Source organism: Mytilus californianus, unplaced genomic scaffold (assembly GCF_021869535.1).
Source record: "Mytilus californianus isolate M0D057914Y unplaced genomic scaffold, xbMytCali1.0.p SCAF_40, whole genome shotgun sequence".
Taxonomy (NCBI): Eukaryota; Metazoa; Mollusca; class Bivalvia; order Mytilida; family Mytilidae; genus Mytilus; species Mytilus californianus.
This window is the reverse complement of record NW_026262691.1, coordinates 807145-824594: the sequence shown is the minus strand read 5'-3', so window position 1 is coordinate 824594 and position 17450 is coordinate 807145. Positions and strand designations below refer to the sequence as shown.

The 17450-nt window shown below is 32.2% G+C and overlaps 1 protein-coding gene across 1 annotated transcript in view; it reads left to right on the top strand.

Annotated features, from left to right (window-relative positions):
• Positions 1–17450, top strand: part of LOC127699758 (fibroblast growth factor receptor 2-like) — a gene marked incomplete at its 5' end in the record, with an annotated part of 55038 nt that overhangs the window by 19502 nt on the left and 18086 nt on the right. The window contains 3 exons of the mRNA XM_052203065.1: positions 397–584; positions 14636–14771; positions 15925–16121. Of these exons, the coding sequence (XP_052059025.1) occupies positions 397–584; positions 14636–14771; positions 15925–16121 (521 nt within the window). The remainder of the gene's footprint in view (positions 1–396; positions 585–14635; positions 14772–15924; positions 16122–17450) is intronic.

Sequence of the window (17450 nt, the reverse complement as noted above, 5' to 3'; positions counted from 1 at the left end):
CTGCCTATTTTACAGTTTACTTCAGAACATTGAATTTATTGAAAAGTCAAGTTTGATATTGTTTTTATGTCAATCATTTTTATATGATGCCCAACTGATTACCATGATTCTGCCTTTTGTTACTCACAGAGTCTAAAAGGATTAAAATGAAGATAAGACAAAAATTGTCAGGATGAAGGTTGGGCTTATATATAAGCAAATTTTGAAATTAAGTGACCAATAGTTGCTGTCGCCTTCATAATTTGGTCTATAGTCAATCGTTGTCTGTTGGCATCTTATTTTTTTCATACAAGAAAGACAGGATAATATTTTTACCATGAAAAAAAAAAACAGTGATTATTATTTTTGAAAATTTGTGTTTCTTTAATTTCTATTTTGTTATTCATATATTTACAGTGAGTATAATTACAAAACCCCTAGTGGTGGGACCAACCAATCAAACAGTTCAAGCTGGAAGTGATGCTAAATTTGAGTGTAAAGTGTTGAGAAATGACCTACAGCACCATACACAGTGGTTACAACACTACAAAGTCAATGGTTCCTATCGAGATGATGAAAACCAGCCGTATGTCAACAACATACAGGTAAATGATATTCTAATAAAAAAATCATTTCCATTATGGCATATTTTGTCTTGTCTGGCTAGACGCAATTATTAAACTACTTGTAATAGATAGTGATATTTTCTATAAAGTTGCATTACTATCAGTACATATCAGCTGGACAACAAATTTGAGGTCCTGTCCCCTAGGTCATGGTCCAGCAACAAAAGTAATAAGTAATCTTTAATGTTTAGTTTTCTGCTTAAATCAGTTTGATGGGAACAGAGCAACTATAATTTTTATAAAGTTGCATTACTGACAGTACATTTAAGTTTGTTGATTTTTTTAAAGCCCTGTCCCCTAGGGGATGGTCCAGTGACTTTGAAATAATTAATAATTACTGTAAATTCAGGAATTGTTGCGAAAAATGAGACAGGGTTATAATCGCAATAATTTAAACTAATGCATTTTGAATTTTTTTATATGAATAAAACTGGCTTTTTCTCAATATCGCAAAAATTAAAATCCCATTTAGTCTAAAATGACAAAATCGCAATAATAAATGCACCCAATAATTTCTGAATTTACAGTAGCTATTTTGAATGTTAAAGATTTTTTCCTGCTCAAATCAGTTTGATAGAAACTACTTGTGATAGATCAAGGATATTTTCTATATAGTTAGGGCCATGCATAGTGATCAGTCTGTCCGTCTGTAACAATTTGTGTCTTCTCTATATCTAGAGAACCATTATAATTTCATACTTTATACTTGACATGTATGTTTACCAACACCAGAGAGTATGTCATAATGTTTGTACCTTTTTCTACGTCAAAGTTCAATTTCAAAATCTTTAGTTTCAGTTGACAACCCCATGTCCGATGGTAAAGATCGTGTCAGCTCTATATCTTGAGAACTGTTATGATTTCATACTTTATACTTGACATGTATATTAACCAACACCAGAGGATGTGTCATAATGTTTGTACAACTTCCTAGGTCAAAGGTCAAGGTCAAAAACTTTGGTTTCAGTTGACAACCCCATGTCCTAGGGTACAGATCATGTCCACTCAATATCTTGAGAACTGTTATGATTTCATACTTTATACTTGACATGTATATTAACCAACACTAGAGGGTGTGTCATAACGTATGTACAACTTCCTAGGCCAAATATATTACTTTAACTAAAAAACATAGAATAAAATCACTCTCAGCACATAAAGAGACTATGTAATAACTTAAAAAAGTGCTTCTTATCAGCTTATCCATACATATGTTTTTTTCCATTTGAAAACTGATGCTGATCATTGTCATTGTAGTCTTTAACATTTGCTGCAGAATTCATCTTCATGTCTTTTCCATCAATCCATACAACTGGCTTAGTTCTGTTCTCTTGTGAGTAATTATATTTGGAGATATTACTCCACCAGGACATGTTAAATGTGTTATCACTCTGTAAGATGAAATAAACCAAGAAAAGGAGATTGGCAACACAACAAATCTTAAACAATCAAATAATTCAATCTGATGTATTTTTGTCGAACCTTCTACTTCTGACGTACAGATTTCCACATGATAAAAATATTTACTGAACTATAGAAATGGACTGTTTTATAGGTGAACACAAGAACTATTTAATGTATTGAATACAAATACAGTACAATGTTCCAACAATTTAAATGGCATAATTCTGACTAGTTATGCCAAATAACCTGTGTCTTTTTTTTCTCTTTTATATTATATTTTTTAAATTTTCTAAAAATTAGAGGTAAAGTGCATCCAGTGTACTGTTTAATAGCACATGTAACCTGCTCTAAGAGATTCAACCACTAACATCTTTAATAGTCAAATAGTAACCTGTTATTTACAGCGGGGCCCACAGAGATGGCTCCCATTTCTATGATGTCTAGTTGCATCTCAGTTTGTTGACCATTTCCAGGCTCTGTCCCTCAGATCATGGTCCAGCAAATCTTATTATTATAATGTTACTGATAAAAGTGGTTTGTTCTTACTAAAGGGATGCAGAATGATATACAGAGTACGTAAGTAAGTCATGTGAATTTGAATTAATTAGCAAAGTTGCTGTCCATTTGATTGTCTTTTTCTGAATTTTATGCTTGCAGGTGAAAAATATCTCTGTGTCCACAGTTTATTTGAATGTTGTGTTTGATGCTATATGTGGTCAATCCTTTTACACATAATCTTTTAGTTATTTTTTTATGAAAACAAATTTTCAAAAGTAAACAGATTAGGCCAGGCATTTTTTATAATCTGTTTAATGAGTGCCGCTGACTCCACCTTTCCTGATTTCAAAATAAAAAAAAAAGAAGTTGCTCTTATGTTTATTTTCAGTTATCCAGGCATCTGTTAGGAAATCCCCTAAACAAAATAAAATTATGATTACTGGTCTGCGGTAGATGATTTATGGCTTACCACATAGACAACCAACAGAATGGCGTCCTCCACGAGGGAATAGTTTTTATGCCCCACCTATGATAGTAGAGGGGCATTATGTTTACTGGTCTGTGCGTCCGTTCCTCCGTCCATCCATTCATCCGTTCGTTCGTTCGTTCATCTGTCTGTCTGTCCCGCTTCAGGTTAAAGTTTTTGGTCAAGGTAGTTTTTGATGAAGTTGAAGTCAAATCAACTTGAAACTTAGTACACATGTTCCCCATGATATGATCTTTCTAATTTTAATGCAAAATTAGAGTTTTGATCCCAATTTCACGGTCCACTGAACATCGAAAATGATAGTGCGAGTTTCAGGTTAAAGTTTTTGGTTTAAGTTTTTGGTCAAGGTAGTTTTTGATGAAGTTGAAGTCAAATCAACTTGAAACTTACTACACATATTCCCTATGATATGATCTTTCTAATTTAAATGCCAAATAAGATTTTTGACCCCAATTTACAGTCCACTGAACATAGAAAATGATAGTGCAAGTGGGGCATCCTGTACTATGGACACATTCTTGTTATATATACTAAACTGTCAATTTTGTTCAATTGAGAAAAGTTTCTGCTACTTAAAATTCATTAAATGTATCAGGGACGAAGTGATGGGGACCATGTTATCAAAATAATTGATTGAAAATGTTGACATCATTCTCAGATTTTTAAAAAAAACATTCAATGCAAGGTTAGAAAAATAATATACCAAAGAAAAAATCAAATTCAAAGTTCCACTGAACATAGAAAATGATAGTGCAAGTGTGGCATCCGTGTACTATGGACACATTCTTGTTTGATATGATTATAGTATTAAATGATATCCATTGGCTTGTTATTACTGGACGTATTTTAACCTACAATCACTAACTTTTAATACATTGTTACTTAGTCATGTATAATGATTTAAATTTAAACGAGTAACAAATGCTGTTCAATATTATTTTCCTTGGAGGACACAACTTGATAACAATTACTACGAAAACTTGTCCTGTAGGTGGACAACTTTTGCTGTAAAATTATGTCTAACTTGAGTTTGCCTCAACTTAATGTTATGAAACTTATACACAATGCTAATTACCTCAAAAGACAGATCAAGTTTGAATTTTGGTTGTGTCTCTTTTTGCCTCAACCAAATGTTATGAAACTTATACACAATACTTATTACCACAAAATACTGATCAAGTATAAATTTTGGTTGTGTCCCTTTAACTGGTCTAGAGTTATGCCCCTCTGTAAATTGAAAAATTGCTGAATTTTTTATTCCATTCTTTTACTTCAGTTTGCCTCAACCAAATGTTATGAAACTTATACAGAATGCTTATTACCACAAAATACAGATCAAGTTTGAATTTTGGTGGTGTCAAATTAACTGATATAGAGTCATGCTTCTTTACAAATGGAAAAATTGCAGAATTTTTCATTTCCGTTCTCTTTCTTCAGTTAATTTGCCTCACCCAAATTTTACGTTCTTCAGTTATGTCCCTTTATAACTTTATATAATATGCAATCGGGGGAATCATCTGTGTCCCATGGACACATTACCCATTTACTATTCATTTTTTCATCCCCTCGGATATAAATTTTTACAAATTTCCGCTTTAAACAGATAATAATTAAAGTCTTGCCTAATACATGGTATATATATGCATAAAAAAGTACAAGGTGCGGAAAATATGATATTTGATCTTATTTTTAGTCCCCTCCCGATGAAGTTGAAGGGGACTTTAGATTTGCACTCTTGTCTGTCTGTCTGTCCATCCATCAGTCCGACAAATCAGTTTTCCTCACTTTTTTCTTCGTGCTTGAAGACGTGGATTTGATATTTGGTGTATTGTTTTATCATGACAAGTTACAGATCCAGTTCAAATTTTGTTCTGGTCTGCAGATTTTGTGCAGAGTTATGATCCTTGAACTTAAAAAATTCACTCAAAAAAATCAGTTTCTCACAATTTGTTTTGTTATGCTTGAAGATATTGATTTGATGATTGGTATATAGTTTTATCTTGACAAGTTACAGACCAATTTCGAATTTTGTTCCAGTCTAATGAATTTGTGCAGAGCTATGGTCCTTGGACTTAGAAAATTCACTCAAATAATCAATTCTCCACATTTTTGTTGGCGAGACATTTTTGTTGAGCCTGTGACTTCTGTCTCAGAAAGCTCAACATAGGGATAGTGATCCGGTGTCTGTGGCCGCAGCGTTAGCTAACTTTTTAAAAGCTTAATACTTCAGAAGGTAGAAGTTGTGGATCCTTCATACTTTGTATATAGATGTGTTATGTTATGAAGTTTCCGTCTGTCATATGTTCATTGTCCTTGACCTCATTTTCATGGTTCAGTGACTACTTAAAAAAAAAGTTAAGATTTTTTGTATTCTTAATTTCTTTCTTATTATAAGTAATAGGATAACTATATGTGGTACCTTGCAAGGTCCTCATGCCTGTCAGACAGTTTTCACTTCATTTCATGAATCAGTGAACAAGGTTAAGTTTTGTGGTCAAGTCCATATCTCAGATACTATAAGCAAAAGATCTGCTATAGTTGTCGAATGGGATGATTGTTAGGTGAACATGTCGAACTGGCAAGTGTTATCTGACCTTGACCTAATTTTCATTGTTCAGTGGTTATAGTTAAGTTTTTGTGTTTTGGTATGTTTTTCTAATTCTGTATGCAATAATAATAATAATAATAATAATAATAATAATAATAAATTCTTTATTTAAAGAGGGTAAACTCAGTTAGTTACAATAACCTAATCTTCCCTGAGGCCCTCACATACAAATTACAATACAATCAAAAACAGATATTTACACATAGTTAATTTCCAGTCAATTAGTTAAATGTAATATTACTAACATGATAAGATATAAGGCTGTTCAAGATGCACATGTAGTCAAAAAATCAAATAAAAATAAAAATAAAAGAATATACAAATACATTGTAGAAAACATAACCTTATCAGGACTGTGTTAAGTACTTCTTGATACTTTGTTCAAAAGTATAAGTGTTTTGAGCTTTACGCATTTGGTGTGGTAGTCTATTCCATAACACTGATCAAGAATAAACAAAAGATTTCTTAAATAGCTCAGCTTTTGGCTTAGGAACTATCATATTACCTTGAGTGACACCTCTCAAGGAGTAAGGATTATTATCTGATTTCAATTTAAACTTTTGAACTAGGTAATTGGAGCTTCCATACGCATACATTTATATAGAAGTAAATATTTGCGGTATTTGATTCTATTGTCAACTGTCATCCACCCAAGTTCTTTAAATAAGGGGGCTGAGGGGGATAAAGGATCTGCATCTAGAATTAATCTTCAACTTCTGCCCTTTTTTGGAGTTTTAAAATTCTTGTTATCCCTTCATTTTTACATTCACCCCAAATAATACAGCAGTAGTCAATCAGGGGCAGAATATACCCATTGTAATATGTTTTCCTTGCATTTATATCTAAAAATTTCTTTATTTTAGAAAGAAGGTATATTCTGGATGATATATTAGCACAAACTTGGTCAATTTGATTTCTCCAGCTAAGTGTGCTGTCAATTTTAACACCTAATAATTTTTCACATGAAGAATTTTGTAATACTTTTGAATTTATTATCAAGTTTGGTTGATAAGTCTGAATTGATAGTTTCTGCTTTGTTCCAGTAACCAAACATTTTGTTTTGTTTGCATTAATGAACATGTTATTCATTTTGCACCACTCTTCAACCCTGTATAAATCTTCTTGAACATCATCATGTATATTTTCTATGTTTTTCCCTGATTTATGAAAAGTGGTGTCATCAGCATATAGGTCTGTTTCACAATTTCAATGCATAAGGGAAGGTCGTTTATAAATAGCACAAACAATAGAGGACCAAGTATAGAACCTTGGGGTACACAAAATTTTACATGCTGTTGTTTAGAGTAAACATTACAAATGTTTACCTGCTGTTTTCTGTTATTCAGGTATGACTTGAAAAAACTAACAGAAGCCTCACTAAATTAATCCATAAATTTCAAGCTTTAAGCAAAGAATGTCATGATCTACCAAATCAAAAGCTTTTTTAAAATCTAATAAAATTGCTAGGTTTAAATTACCATCATTCATTTCTTGCAACCATTTGTCAATGATATTAATAAGTGCAGTTTGATAAGAATGCTGCGGCCTGAAACCAGATTGAGTAGGGTGTAAAAGTTTAAGTTTAGATAAGTATTTGTACATATTATTAGAAACATGTCTTTCTATTAATTTTGATAAAGTTGGAAGAACAGATATAGGTCTGTAATTTGTTGCTAAAAGCTTGTCACCATCCTTGAAAACTGGTGTTACTTTAGCATTCTTCAGTAAAGAAGGATATATACCAGTATCTATCATTCGATTAAATATGTATGTGAGAGGTGATGCAATAACAGGGGCGCTTAATCTTAGAATTTTTGGTCCTATATTATCCATACCAGATGCTTTGTTTATATCAAGTTTTGTTAACTCATTAAATAGCTCATTCATGATCACTGGTGGTATAGAAAATTTATCATGTTTATGTAATTTATTTTTAACAAATTTACCAAGATTACTGAAATCTGCTTTGTTTACAGGTGTATAACTTCCTTGTTCTCTTAATTTTTCAATAGGTCAAGTATATTTGGTGTATGGAATGAATGTAAGGTGTACATGTCCAACTGGTAGGTGTCATGTGACCTTGACCTCATTTTCATGGTTCAGTGGTTATAGTTAAGTTTTTGTGTTTTGGACTGCTTTTTCTAATACTGTATGCCATAGGTCAACTATATTTGGTGTATGAAAATATTTTAGTGTACATGTCAGTCTGGCATGTTTTCTTTAACCTTGACCTCATTTTTACGGTTCATTGCTCAATGTTAAGTTTTTTTTTGGTCTGTTTTTCTAATACTATTAGCAATTGGTCAACTATATTTGGTGTATGGAATGATTGTAAGGTGTATGTGTCTGTCTGGCAATTATCATCTGATCACAACTTCATTATCATAATTAAGTTGTTTCTTATATACTATATGCAAAAGTTCAGTAATATTAAATGCATGTAAAGATTGTAAGGTGTACATGTCTGTCTGGTATGGTTCATCTGACTTTGGACTCATTCTCATGGTTCATTGATCAATTTTGAGTTTTCCTGGTTAAGTTTGTTTCTTAGATGTGCTATAGGTCAACTATATTTCATGAATACTTTGTGTATGGAGTGATTGTTAGGTGTATATGTATTTTCAGCTATGTTTATCTGACCTCATTTTCTTGGATCATGTTAAGTTTATGTGATAATTGCAGTAAACTTTTTAGCTCACCTGGCCCGAAGGCCCAAGTGAGCTTTTCTCATCACTTAGCTTCCGTCGTCATTGTCGTCCGTCGTTGTCGTCGTCGTTAACTTTTTAGATTTTGAACTTCTTCTAGAGAACCACTGAATGGAATGAAACCAAACATGGCAAGAATGTTCCTTATGAGGTGCTGACCAAGTGTTGTTACTTTGTAGCCAATCCATCATCCAAGATGGCTACCAGCGAGGGACTTAGTTTAACATAGGACCCTATGGGAAATACATACAAATGTCTTCTTTCAGAGAACCACTGAATGAAATGAAACCAAACATGGCATGAATGTTCCTTATGAGGTGCTGACCAAGTGTTGTTACTTTGAAGCCGATCCATAATCCAAGATGGCCGCCAGCAGGGGACTTAGTTTTACATACATGTAGGACCCTATGGGAAATATTTACAAATGTCTTCTTTTAGAGAACCACTGAATGGAATGAAACCAAACATGGCATGAATGTTCCTTATGAGGTGCTGACCAAGTGTTGTTACTTTGAAGCCGATCCATAATCCAAGATGGCCGCCAGCGGGGGACTTAGTTTTACATACATGTAGGACTCTATCGGAAATATTTACAAATGTCTTCTTTTAGAGAACCACTGAATGGAATAAAACCAGACATGGCATGAATGTTGCTTATGAGGTGCTGACCAAGTGGTGTTACTTTGAAGCCGATCCATAATCCAAGATGGCAGCTAGCGGAGGACTTAGTTTAACATAGGACCCTTAGGGAAATACATACAAATGCCTTCTTTTAGAGAACCACAGAATGGAATGAAACCAAACATGGCATGCATGTTCCTTTTGAGGTGCTGACCAAGTGTTGTTACTTTGAAGCCAATCCATAATCCAAGATGGCCGCTAGCGGGGGACTTAGTTTAACATAGGAACCTAAGGGAAATACATACAAATGTCTTCTTTTAGAGAACCACTGAATGGAATGAAACCAAACATGGCATGAATGTTCCTTATGAAGTGCTGACTAAGTGTTGTTACTTTGAAGCCAATCCATCATCCAAGATGGCCGCCAGCTGGGGACAATGTTTAACAAAGGACCCTATGGACAATACATACAAATGTCTTCTTTTAGAGAACCACGTACTGAATGGATTGAAACCAAACATGGCATGAATGTTCCTTATGAGGTGCTGACTAAGTGTTGTTACTTTGAATCTGATCCTTCATACACGATGGCCACCAGCGGGGGACTTCCTTTAACATAAGACCCTATGGGAAATACATACAAATGCTTCTTCTAAAGGTGCACTGAACAGAATGAAACCAAACATGGCATAAATGTTTCTTATGAGGTGCTGATGAAGTGTTGCTACTTTGTTGCCGATTTACTGTTCAAGATGGCCACCAGGATTTTTTTTATTAAATTACAGGACCAATATTAAACCAAATTTGGCCTCACTCATTATTAGGGTATCTGTTATAATTTTAATCTATTTTTACATGATTTCCAAACCCAAAGTAGAATCAGGTGAGCGACACAGGCTCTTGAGAGCCTCTAGTTTATTTTGGACTATCAACATAATATCAATGCTTAGTAAAGAAGGCCATACATTTCAACATGTGCACTCTTGTTGGTACATTCCACAACTCTTACATTAACCAATATGTGCTTCAAATAAACACATTGGAGCGAACAGCTATTTTTGTTAAGTTTCTTCTCAAAATTCTAATGTGTTGTAATCTCTCTTTTTTATCATACCCCTGCTTTCCGTGATTTAAAAAAGTGGGGGTATACTGTTTTACCTCTATCTGTCCACGCATTTTCAGATTCATTACTCAACAACTTCCTGTTTACCATCAAGTATTTGGACGGGGGTATCATCAGTGAGCAGTATAGCTCACAGTTTCACTTGTTTGCAGTTATTTTACAATATAGAAAATCAGTATGACTAAATATTTATTTTTATCATGATGTTAGGATGGTGATGGCAATTTCCACGTTTCAGCTTTTAAGCGTGGCATCCTCGCCTGACCTCCTCTTCAAATCAGTTGAGTGGTGAGCCAAGATCTCAGGCTAACTCAGTCTAAAACGATAAATCCGTTTTTTTTTATGTTTTAAATTTTATTAATGTCTGAGTCGTTCCAAAAGGAAACTATTTTTATCAGAGTAATATTAACAGGGGCAAAATGTACTGTATATGAAATAGTGTGAATTTCACAATTAGGTATGCTGCTTGAGTTATGAATTGGTCACAGTTGTTGTGTATTTAAATGTTTCATTAATATATATTTATTATTTTTGTCTATAAACGCCTATAAAACAAAGTAGAAAAGCTCTTTGCATGTTTATCTTGAAAACAATAATTTTTTTAACTGCATGAATCATTACTGTTGTCAACTAAATAGATGACAGTTTTGAACTTTCTTAAAATCCTTACATATGGAAAAAATCTGATGCTTTAAAGGGGCACTAGCTGTCAAATTCATGTTCAACGATTTGACTCAAATTCTCATAATAGATTTATAACAATGTAAAACATTTATCCAAATTATAAAAAATATAAAATAAACAATTTACAGGGCATGGGCTCCATAATATGTAGCTTCCTTTTTTGTGTATTTTAGTCTAGATGCCATCTAATTAACTATCAAGATGACCATGAAAACAACCCATGGTCACATAACACAATATAAACATAAACATAAATATAAATAGATATATGGACCTCATGCAAATGGATTTTCCTATGTCTGTTTGATTTCAATTTTAAGGTTAAAAAAAATAAGTAAATTTTGGATTTTACCTGTATAAGAATGATTTTTTGTGGATCAAATCATTCAATCAAATGAATTCCTTTGTTTCACTTTCAATGTTGACATTCTTTTCTTTTAATAGCCTAGCACCATCAATCATGCATAATCCATCTCTAGCTAAGGGATTAAATTGAAGTTCACATGAATACGGATCCAATGAGGTCGAATTATTCACTTGCAAGTGAATAATTCATCATCGATGTTTCTAAGCTTATTTTGGCAAAATTGAACCATACTGGCAGCTATTAGCGAATTATTATTTCACTATTTCACTTTCATTAATGATTGAACAAAAAAATCATAATTCAAATTTTTTTATGTATCACTTAGCTAGTGCCCCTTAAAATTAGTTAGAACTGTATTTTCTAACTTATTTTCTTCAAAATAATAGTACCATTATAACTGAATTTTTTGTTTAACCTTTAAATAAAAAATTGATATCATAAATTGAATTACTATGTTTCTATTAACATGATTAACTTTCAAACTGGATAAATGAAAATATTGATGAAATTCATATGAAAATGGAAATGGAAATGGAAATGGAAAAATGATTTAAGATTTTACCCGTGTTATTTAAACCTCACAATCACTGTATATTGACAATAATTGTGAAAGAGTTATTTAAGCACTACATATTGTTATATGAAACAGACCAAACAGTCATGATTTTTAAATTTAATAAAAATACTTTTAAGATATATATTTTGCTGTTTGTTTAAGGGTTTTTATAAGACCGCAACAAAATTGTGTTCAATTATTGCTATCACGTCTTCTTCCAAAGACATTTGGTTTCCGGACAATGACTTTAGTTCCAAAGGAAGGGTGAGCGTCCCTTGTCGTCGTCCTTCCAGTGAAAACTATTTCAAACATCTTCTCCTCTGAAACTACAGAGCCAATTCCTATATAAGAAAGTATGTGTTTTATTTTCTGTTTCGTCTAAAAACATGGCCACCATGGCTAAAAAAAGAACATAGGGTTAAAATGCAGTTTTTGGCTTTTATCTCAAAAACCAAAGCATTTAGAGCGAATCTGACAATGGGTAAAATTGTTCATTAGGTAAAGTTATATCAGCGCTGGAAATTTCAGATGAATCTAATAACCCATTGTTGGGTTGCTGCCACTAAATTGGTAATGTTAAGGAAATTTTACAGTTTTTGGTTATTATCTTGAATATTATTAATGATAAAGATAAACTGTAAACTGCAAAAATGTTCAGCAAAGTAAGATCTGCAAATAAGTTAAATTGACCAAAATTGTCAATTTACCCCTTAAGGAGTTATTGCACTTTAGATGATACAGAATTAGAATTACTTTTAATCAAAAGCTTATCCAATTAGGTTTAAAATATCCAGAAAATCAAATTAACATTTTGCAAAGTATAGAAAATATCTTCCATTTCTGCACGTCGGGGCCATTTAAAATATGCCTTTTTCATTAAGCGAAAAAAATAGACAATCTTTTTCAACTGCATTTTAAGTCAATTTTTGCCACATGACCATATATATTTTTTTGGTTGTAATGCAACACTGGCATTTCTAGTAACAGGAACTGCTACCAGTTTTTCCCTAGTTTGTGTAGTCTTTGAGAAAAAAAATACAGAACACCACTGGTACCCTATGGAAAATGCATTTCGAATAATTGCGCTTTTGTAACCTATAGAAAAATGACATTTTTTTTTAATAAGGCTTTGAAAAATGTTAAAAATAGTCTGATTGGATGATACAGAATTAGAATGACTTTTAATCAAAAGTTTATTCAATTATGTTTATAAAATCCAGAAAATTAAATTCACATTTTGCAAAGTATAGAAAATATCTTCCATTTCTGCACGTCGGGCCATTTAAAATATGCCTTTTTCATTAAGCGAAAAAAATAGACCATCTTTTTCAACTGCATTTTAAGTCAATTTTTGCCGCATGAATATATATATTTTTTTGGTTGTAATGCAACACTGGCATTTCTAGTAACAGGAACTGCTACCAGTTATTCCCTAGTTTGTGTAGTCCTCGAGAGAAAAAAATACGGAACACCACTTGTACCCTATGGAAAATGCATTACGAATAATTGCGCTCTTGTAACCTAGAACATAGGGGTTAAATGCAGTTTTTGGCTTATATCTCAAACACTTAAAGCATTTAGAGCAAATCTGACATGAGGTAAAGTTGTTCATTTGGTCAAGTTCTATCAGCCATGAAATTTTCAGATGAATCTAACATTCCATTGTTGGGTTGCTGCCACTAGATTGGTAATTTTAAGGAAATTTTGCAGTTTTTGGTTATTATCTTGAATATTATTGTAGATAAGGATAAACTGTAAACTGCAAAAATGTTCAGCAAAGTAAGATCTACAAATATGATAATATAACAAAAATTTTCAATTGACCCCTTAAGGAGTTATTGCCCTTTAAAAGACAATTTTTCACAATTTGTTCATCTAGTTTGATTACTTTAAAAATCTTTTCCTTATGAAACTGCTGAATAAGTTTCAGAGTATCTAGTATAAATTTTAAACATAGCCACTATGGTTATAATGGAACATAGGGGTAAAAATGCATTTTTTTTTGTTTTTTAAGAAAATGTGACAGATCAAAGAACATTTAAATGGAATTTTTAAGCCACACATTAATATGTATATTATAGAAAGCAAAAAACATCATTGATGAAAGATTTAAGCAAAACATTACAGGTGAGCGATTCAGGCTCTTGAGAGCCTCTTGTTAAGTGTATGAATCTGTATGAGATTTCACCAAAAGATTAAATACCACAAAAGGAAGGTTCCGATTTTTTTTGGTGGTGATGGTCCAAACCGTTTAGGAATTAGGGGCCAAAACAAGCATTTTTCTAGTTTCAAGACTTTAACTTGTGTATAAGTATTTTGATTGCTCTGAAATTGTACCACAAGGTTCAATACCACAAGTAGAAGGTGGGATTTTCACACTCAGATATGCAGCTTGAAAAACATCACACTGAGTTATGAAATGTTCACAGTTGTTGTGTGTCTGAATGATCTTTATGTGAATGTTTCTTAAAAATAAATTTCTTATTGTCTGTTGATAAGCCAGAAGAAAGGATTGTAGGAAAATCCTTGCATGTTTATCTTGAAAATTTATCAATTTCTTTTAGCTTCATGAATCGACATTGTTGCCAACCCAGATAACTGTTTATAATTTTACAAAAATCCTTACATTAGGTAAAAATCAGTTGCTGTTAAAAAAGTCACAATTGTATGTAATAACTTTAAAAAAAAAACGGACTGCATCACACATCTCAAGTGACTTAAGAAAATAATGTGATTTTAATCGTTCTCTAGTGTATTGAGATAGTTTGTTTTCTTTTCACTTTCTTGATAATTTATTGTCTTAGTTCACTTTTTTTTTTTAATTTTACTTTTTAATGTTTCTAATACTGTATATTGAAATACTGTTTCCATTTGTAATTATAACTCTAAAATAAAAAAAAAATTTACAAAATCTCACTGGTTTTCAAAACATTTGTTAACAAGATATCCTCTTATGCTGTTTTTTTTGAATTTTTAGCAATCCATGGTGAATTTAAGTCACCCAGAAATACTAATAATAAAGAATGTAACGAAAGATAATGCTGGATGGTATGGTTGTTTGATTTCTAATCCACTTGGTAGATATTATCAGACTGCCTGGCTAACAGTTATAGGTAAAGGCTTAGGGAAATGTTTTGTTTTTCATCAAGAAATATAATGCAAGAACAAAATATTCATATAAAATCATTAGAAGGTGATTATCAATTTTGATACATCATAATCAATAATTTTTTTAAGACTGTCATATAAAAAGGAGGTTTGGCATCATGAAAATTAATATTTGAAACTATTTTAATAGGGAAAAATTCTTGAACACCGTCAGGGATATAACAATCCATTTCATGCTGTCTGGAACCCTCCTTGATGATATGTGCCGATTTGTCTGTTCAATGGATATTTTATGTTGCTTTAAATTGAATTCTTGAAATTTACAGTTTTCTCTAAAACTTCAATTCTGTTTATGCCCCGGCAACTGAAAGGGCATATTGTTTTAACCCTGTCTTTCCGTCCATCCATCTGTCCCATTATGGGTATATAGTTATATTCCGCATAACTCCTACAGTTTGAATCCTAGGAAGTTTTCACTTTGCTGTCTGTTTATACACATATTGAAGGTGTGCATGTAGTCAGGGTTTTGATTTTTATTAATATTTGCTCTTTTGGGAGATACCGGTAGTTGAACTTTGTCATTTTTTGGAGTAGTTACTTGCATTAGAGAAGCGTTTCCAGATAACTCCTCCTACAATTTGAATGCTTAAAGGTTTTCACTTTGCTGGCTGTATGTACATATATTGAAGGTGTGCATGTGGTCACGTTTTTTAGATTTTTATTAATACATGTAATATTTGCTCTTTTGGGAGATTATTTAACTTTGTCATTTTTGAGGTATAAGCAGTAAAATGTTAGATAGTTATTTTTAAACAACACTTTGCATCTGTGGGGGCATCATATGTGTCTCCCAGACACAATAATATCTCAAAGAAAGTCCTACATTGACTTTGTTATAATACAGTTACTTCAGAGTGGAGTGTGGGGGCATCACGTAGTCTAGTTTGTATTGTGTAATAAAGACTTAAAAAGAAAAAGTATAATTAAGAAAAAAAAAAAAATTAATTGGTTATACTTTTGATTATTATTGAAGATAAACCAGCTATTGGGCTGACATATATTTACCATTTCCTTTCAAACACATAATATTTCATCATTTGAAAATTGTGCATTTAAAAAAAATGAATTTGATTACAAATGCTTTTACTTTTATTGCAGATAAACAAGCAGAAGCAGTAGACAATAGGTCAGGAGGGACAAACAATAAAGAGCGAATAGTTATCTACATTATTGGTGGTGTCACATTAGTAGTTATTCTCATCCTGTTACTCCTTCTCTTTATATGTTACAGACGTTACAAGAGGGTACAGTCCAGCAAATATAGAAATGTCAAAAGAGTAATTGTCATGAGACAGGTTAGTTTCAATTTTCAAACATATTTTATTATTGATAAGTTAAAATACAAGTGCACAAAAAAAAAAGAAAATGTTTGATTTATTTGGTTATAATTAGGAAGTGAAATTTGATGGCAAAGTTGTCAATACCGTGTCAAAGTTACAAAGTAAGTCTGAAAGAAAGGAAGATTATTGAGGTTCATTAAATGTTCATCAGTTGCTAAAGGTCATTATTATAAATTATGTAAAACAAAACCAAACTTGATTAATGTTTAGATTATGTAAAATAAACATATCTAATCTAGACAGAATCTTTAGTTTTAAGGAAGTTTTTGTCAATTTCAGTTTTGAATATTTATAACAGCTTTGCATCTAGACTTGCTTCATTTATTATTAGTGATTATAGTCTGTGTGCTCTTACTCTTATGATGGTTATTATTATTATACCCCAGGCAACGAGTTGCAGAGGGTATAATGTTTTTGACCCGTCCGTTGGTCCGTCTGTCCGTCCGTCCGTCAGTCCTGTTTCTTGTCATCGCAACTCCTCTCAAACCACACAACAGAATTTCACGAAACCTTTTTAGATAATAAGGACATACTATGTAGTTGTGCATATCACCAGGAAATTACGGATCAATTTTTTTTCTAGGAGTAACGCCCCTTTGAACTTATTTATTTTAATGTACTACTGCAACAGTTTGTCATCTCAACTCCTCTAAAACCACACAACAAAATTTCATGAAACTTTGTAGATAATAAGGACATACTACGTAGATGTGCATATCGACAGGAAATTACGATTCAATTTTTTTTCCAGGAGTAACACCCCTTTGAACTTATTTGCCCAATATACTACTGCGCAACCTTTTGTCATCGCAACTCCTCTCAAACCACACAATAGAATTTCATGAAACTTTTCAGATAATAAGGGCATACTACGTAGATGTACATATCGATAGGAAATTACGATTCAATTTTTATTCTAGGAGTTACGCTCCTTTGAACTTATTTGCTTCAATATACCTCTGCAACAGTTTGTCATCGCAACTCCTCTGAAACCACTCAATAGAATTTCATGAAACTTTGTAGATAAAAAGGACATACTATGTAGATGTGCATATCGACAGGAAATTATGATTCAATTTTTTTTTCTTATACAAATTTTTTTTCTTACAGTTATTTTATTTCTCCAGTGACAATGTGGGGACGTGGGGTATGTGAGCGCGCTCACTAAGGTTCTTTAATTACAAAATCATAATAATTAAAAAAAAATTACATGGATCTGCACACAAATTTGAAACAGGTTATACATTTTAATTACATATCAGAAAGTTTTGCATTTATTTCCAG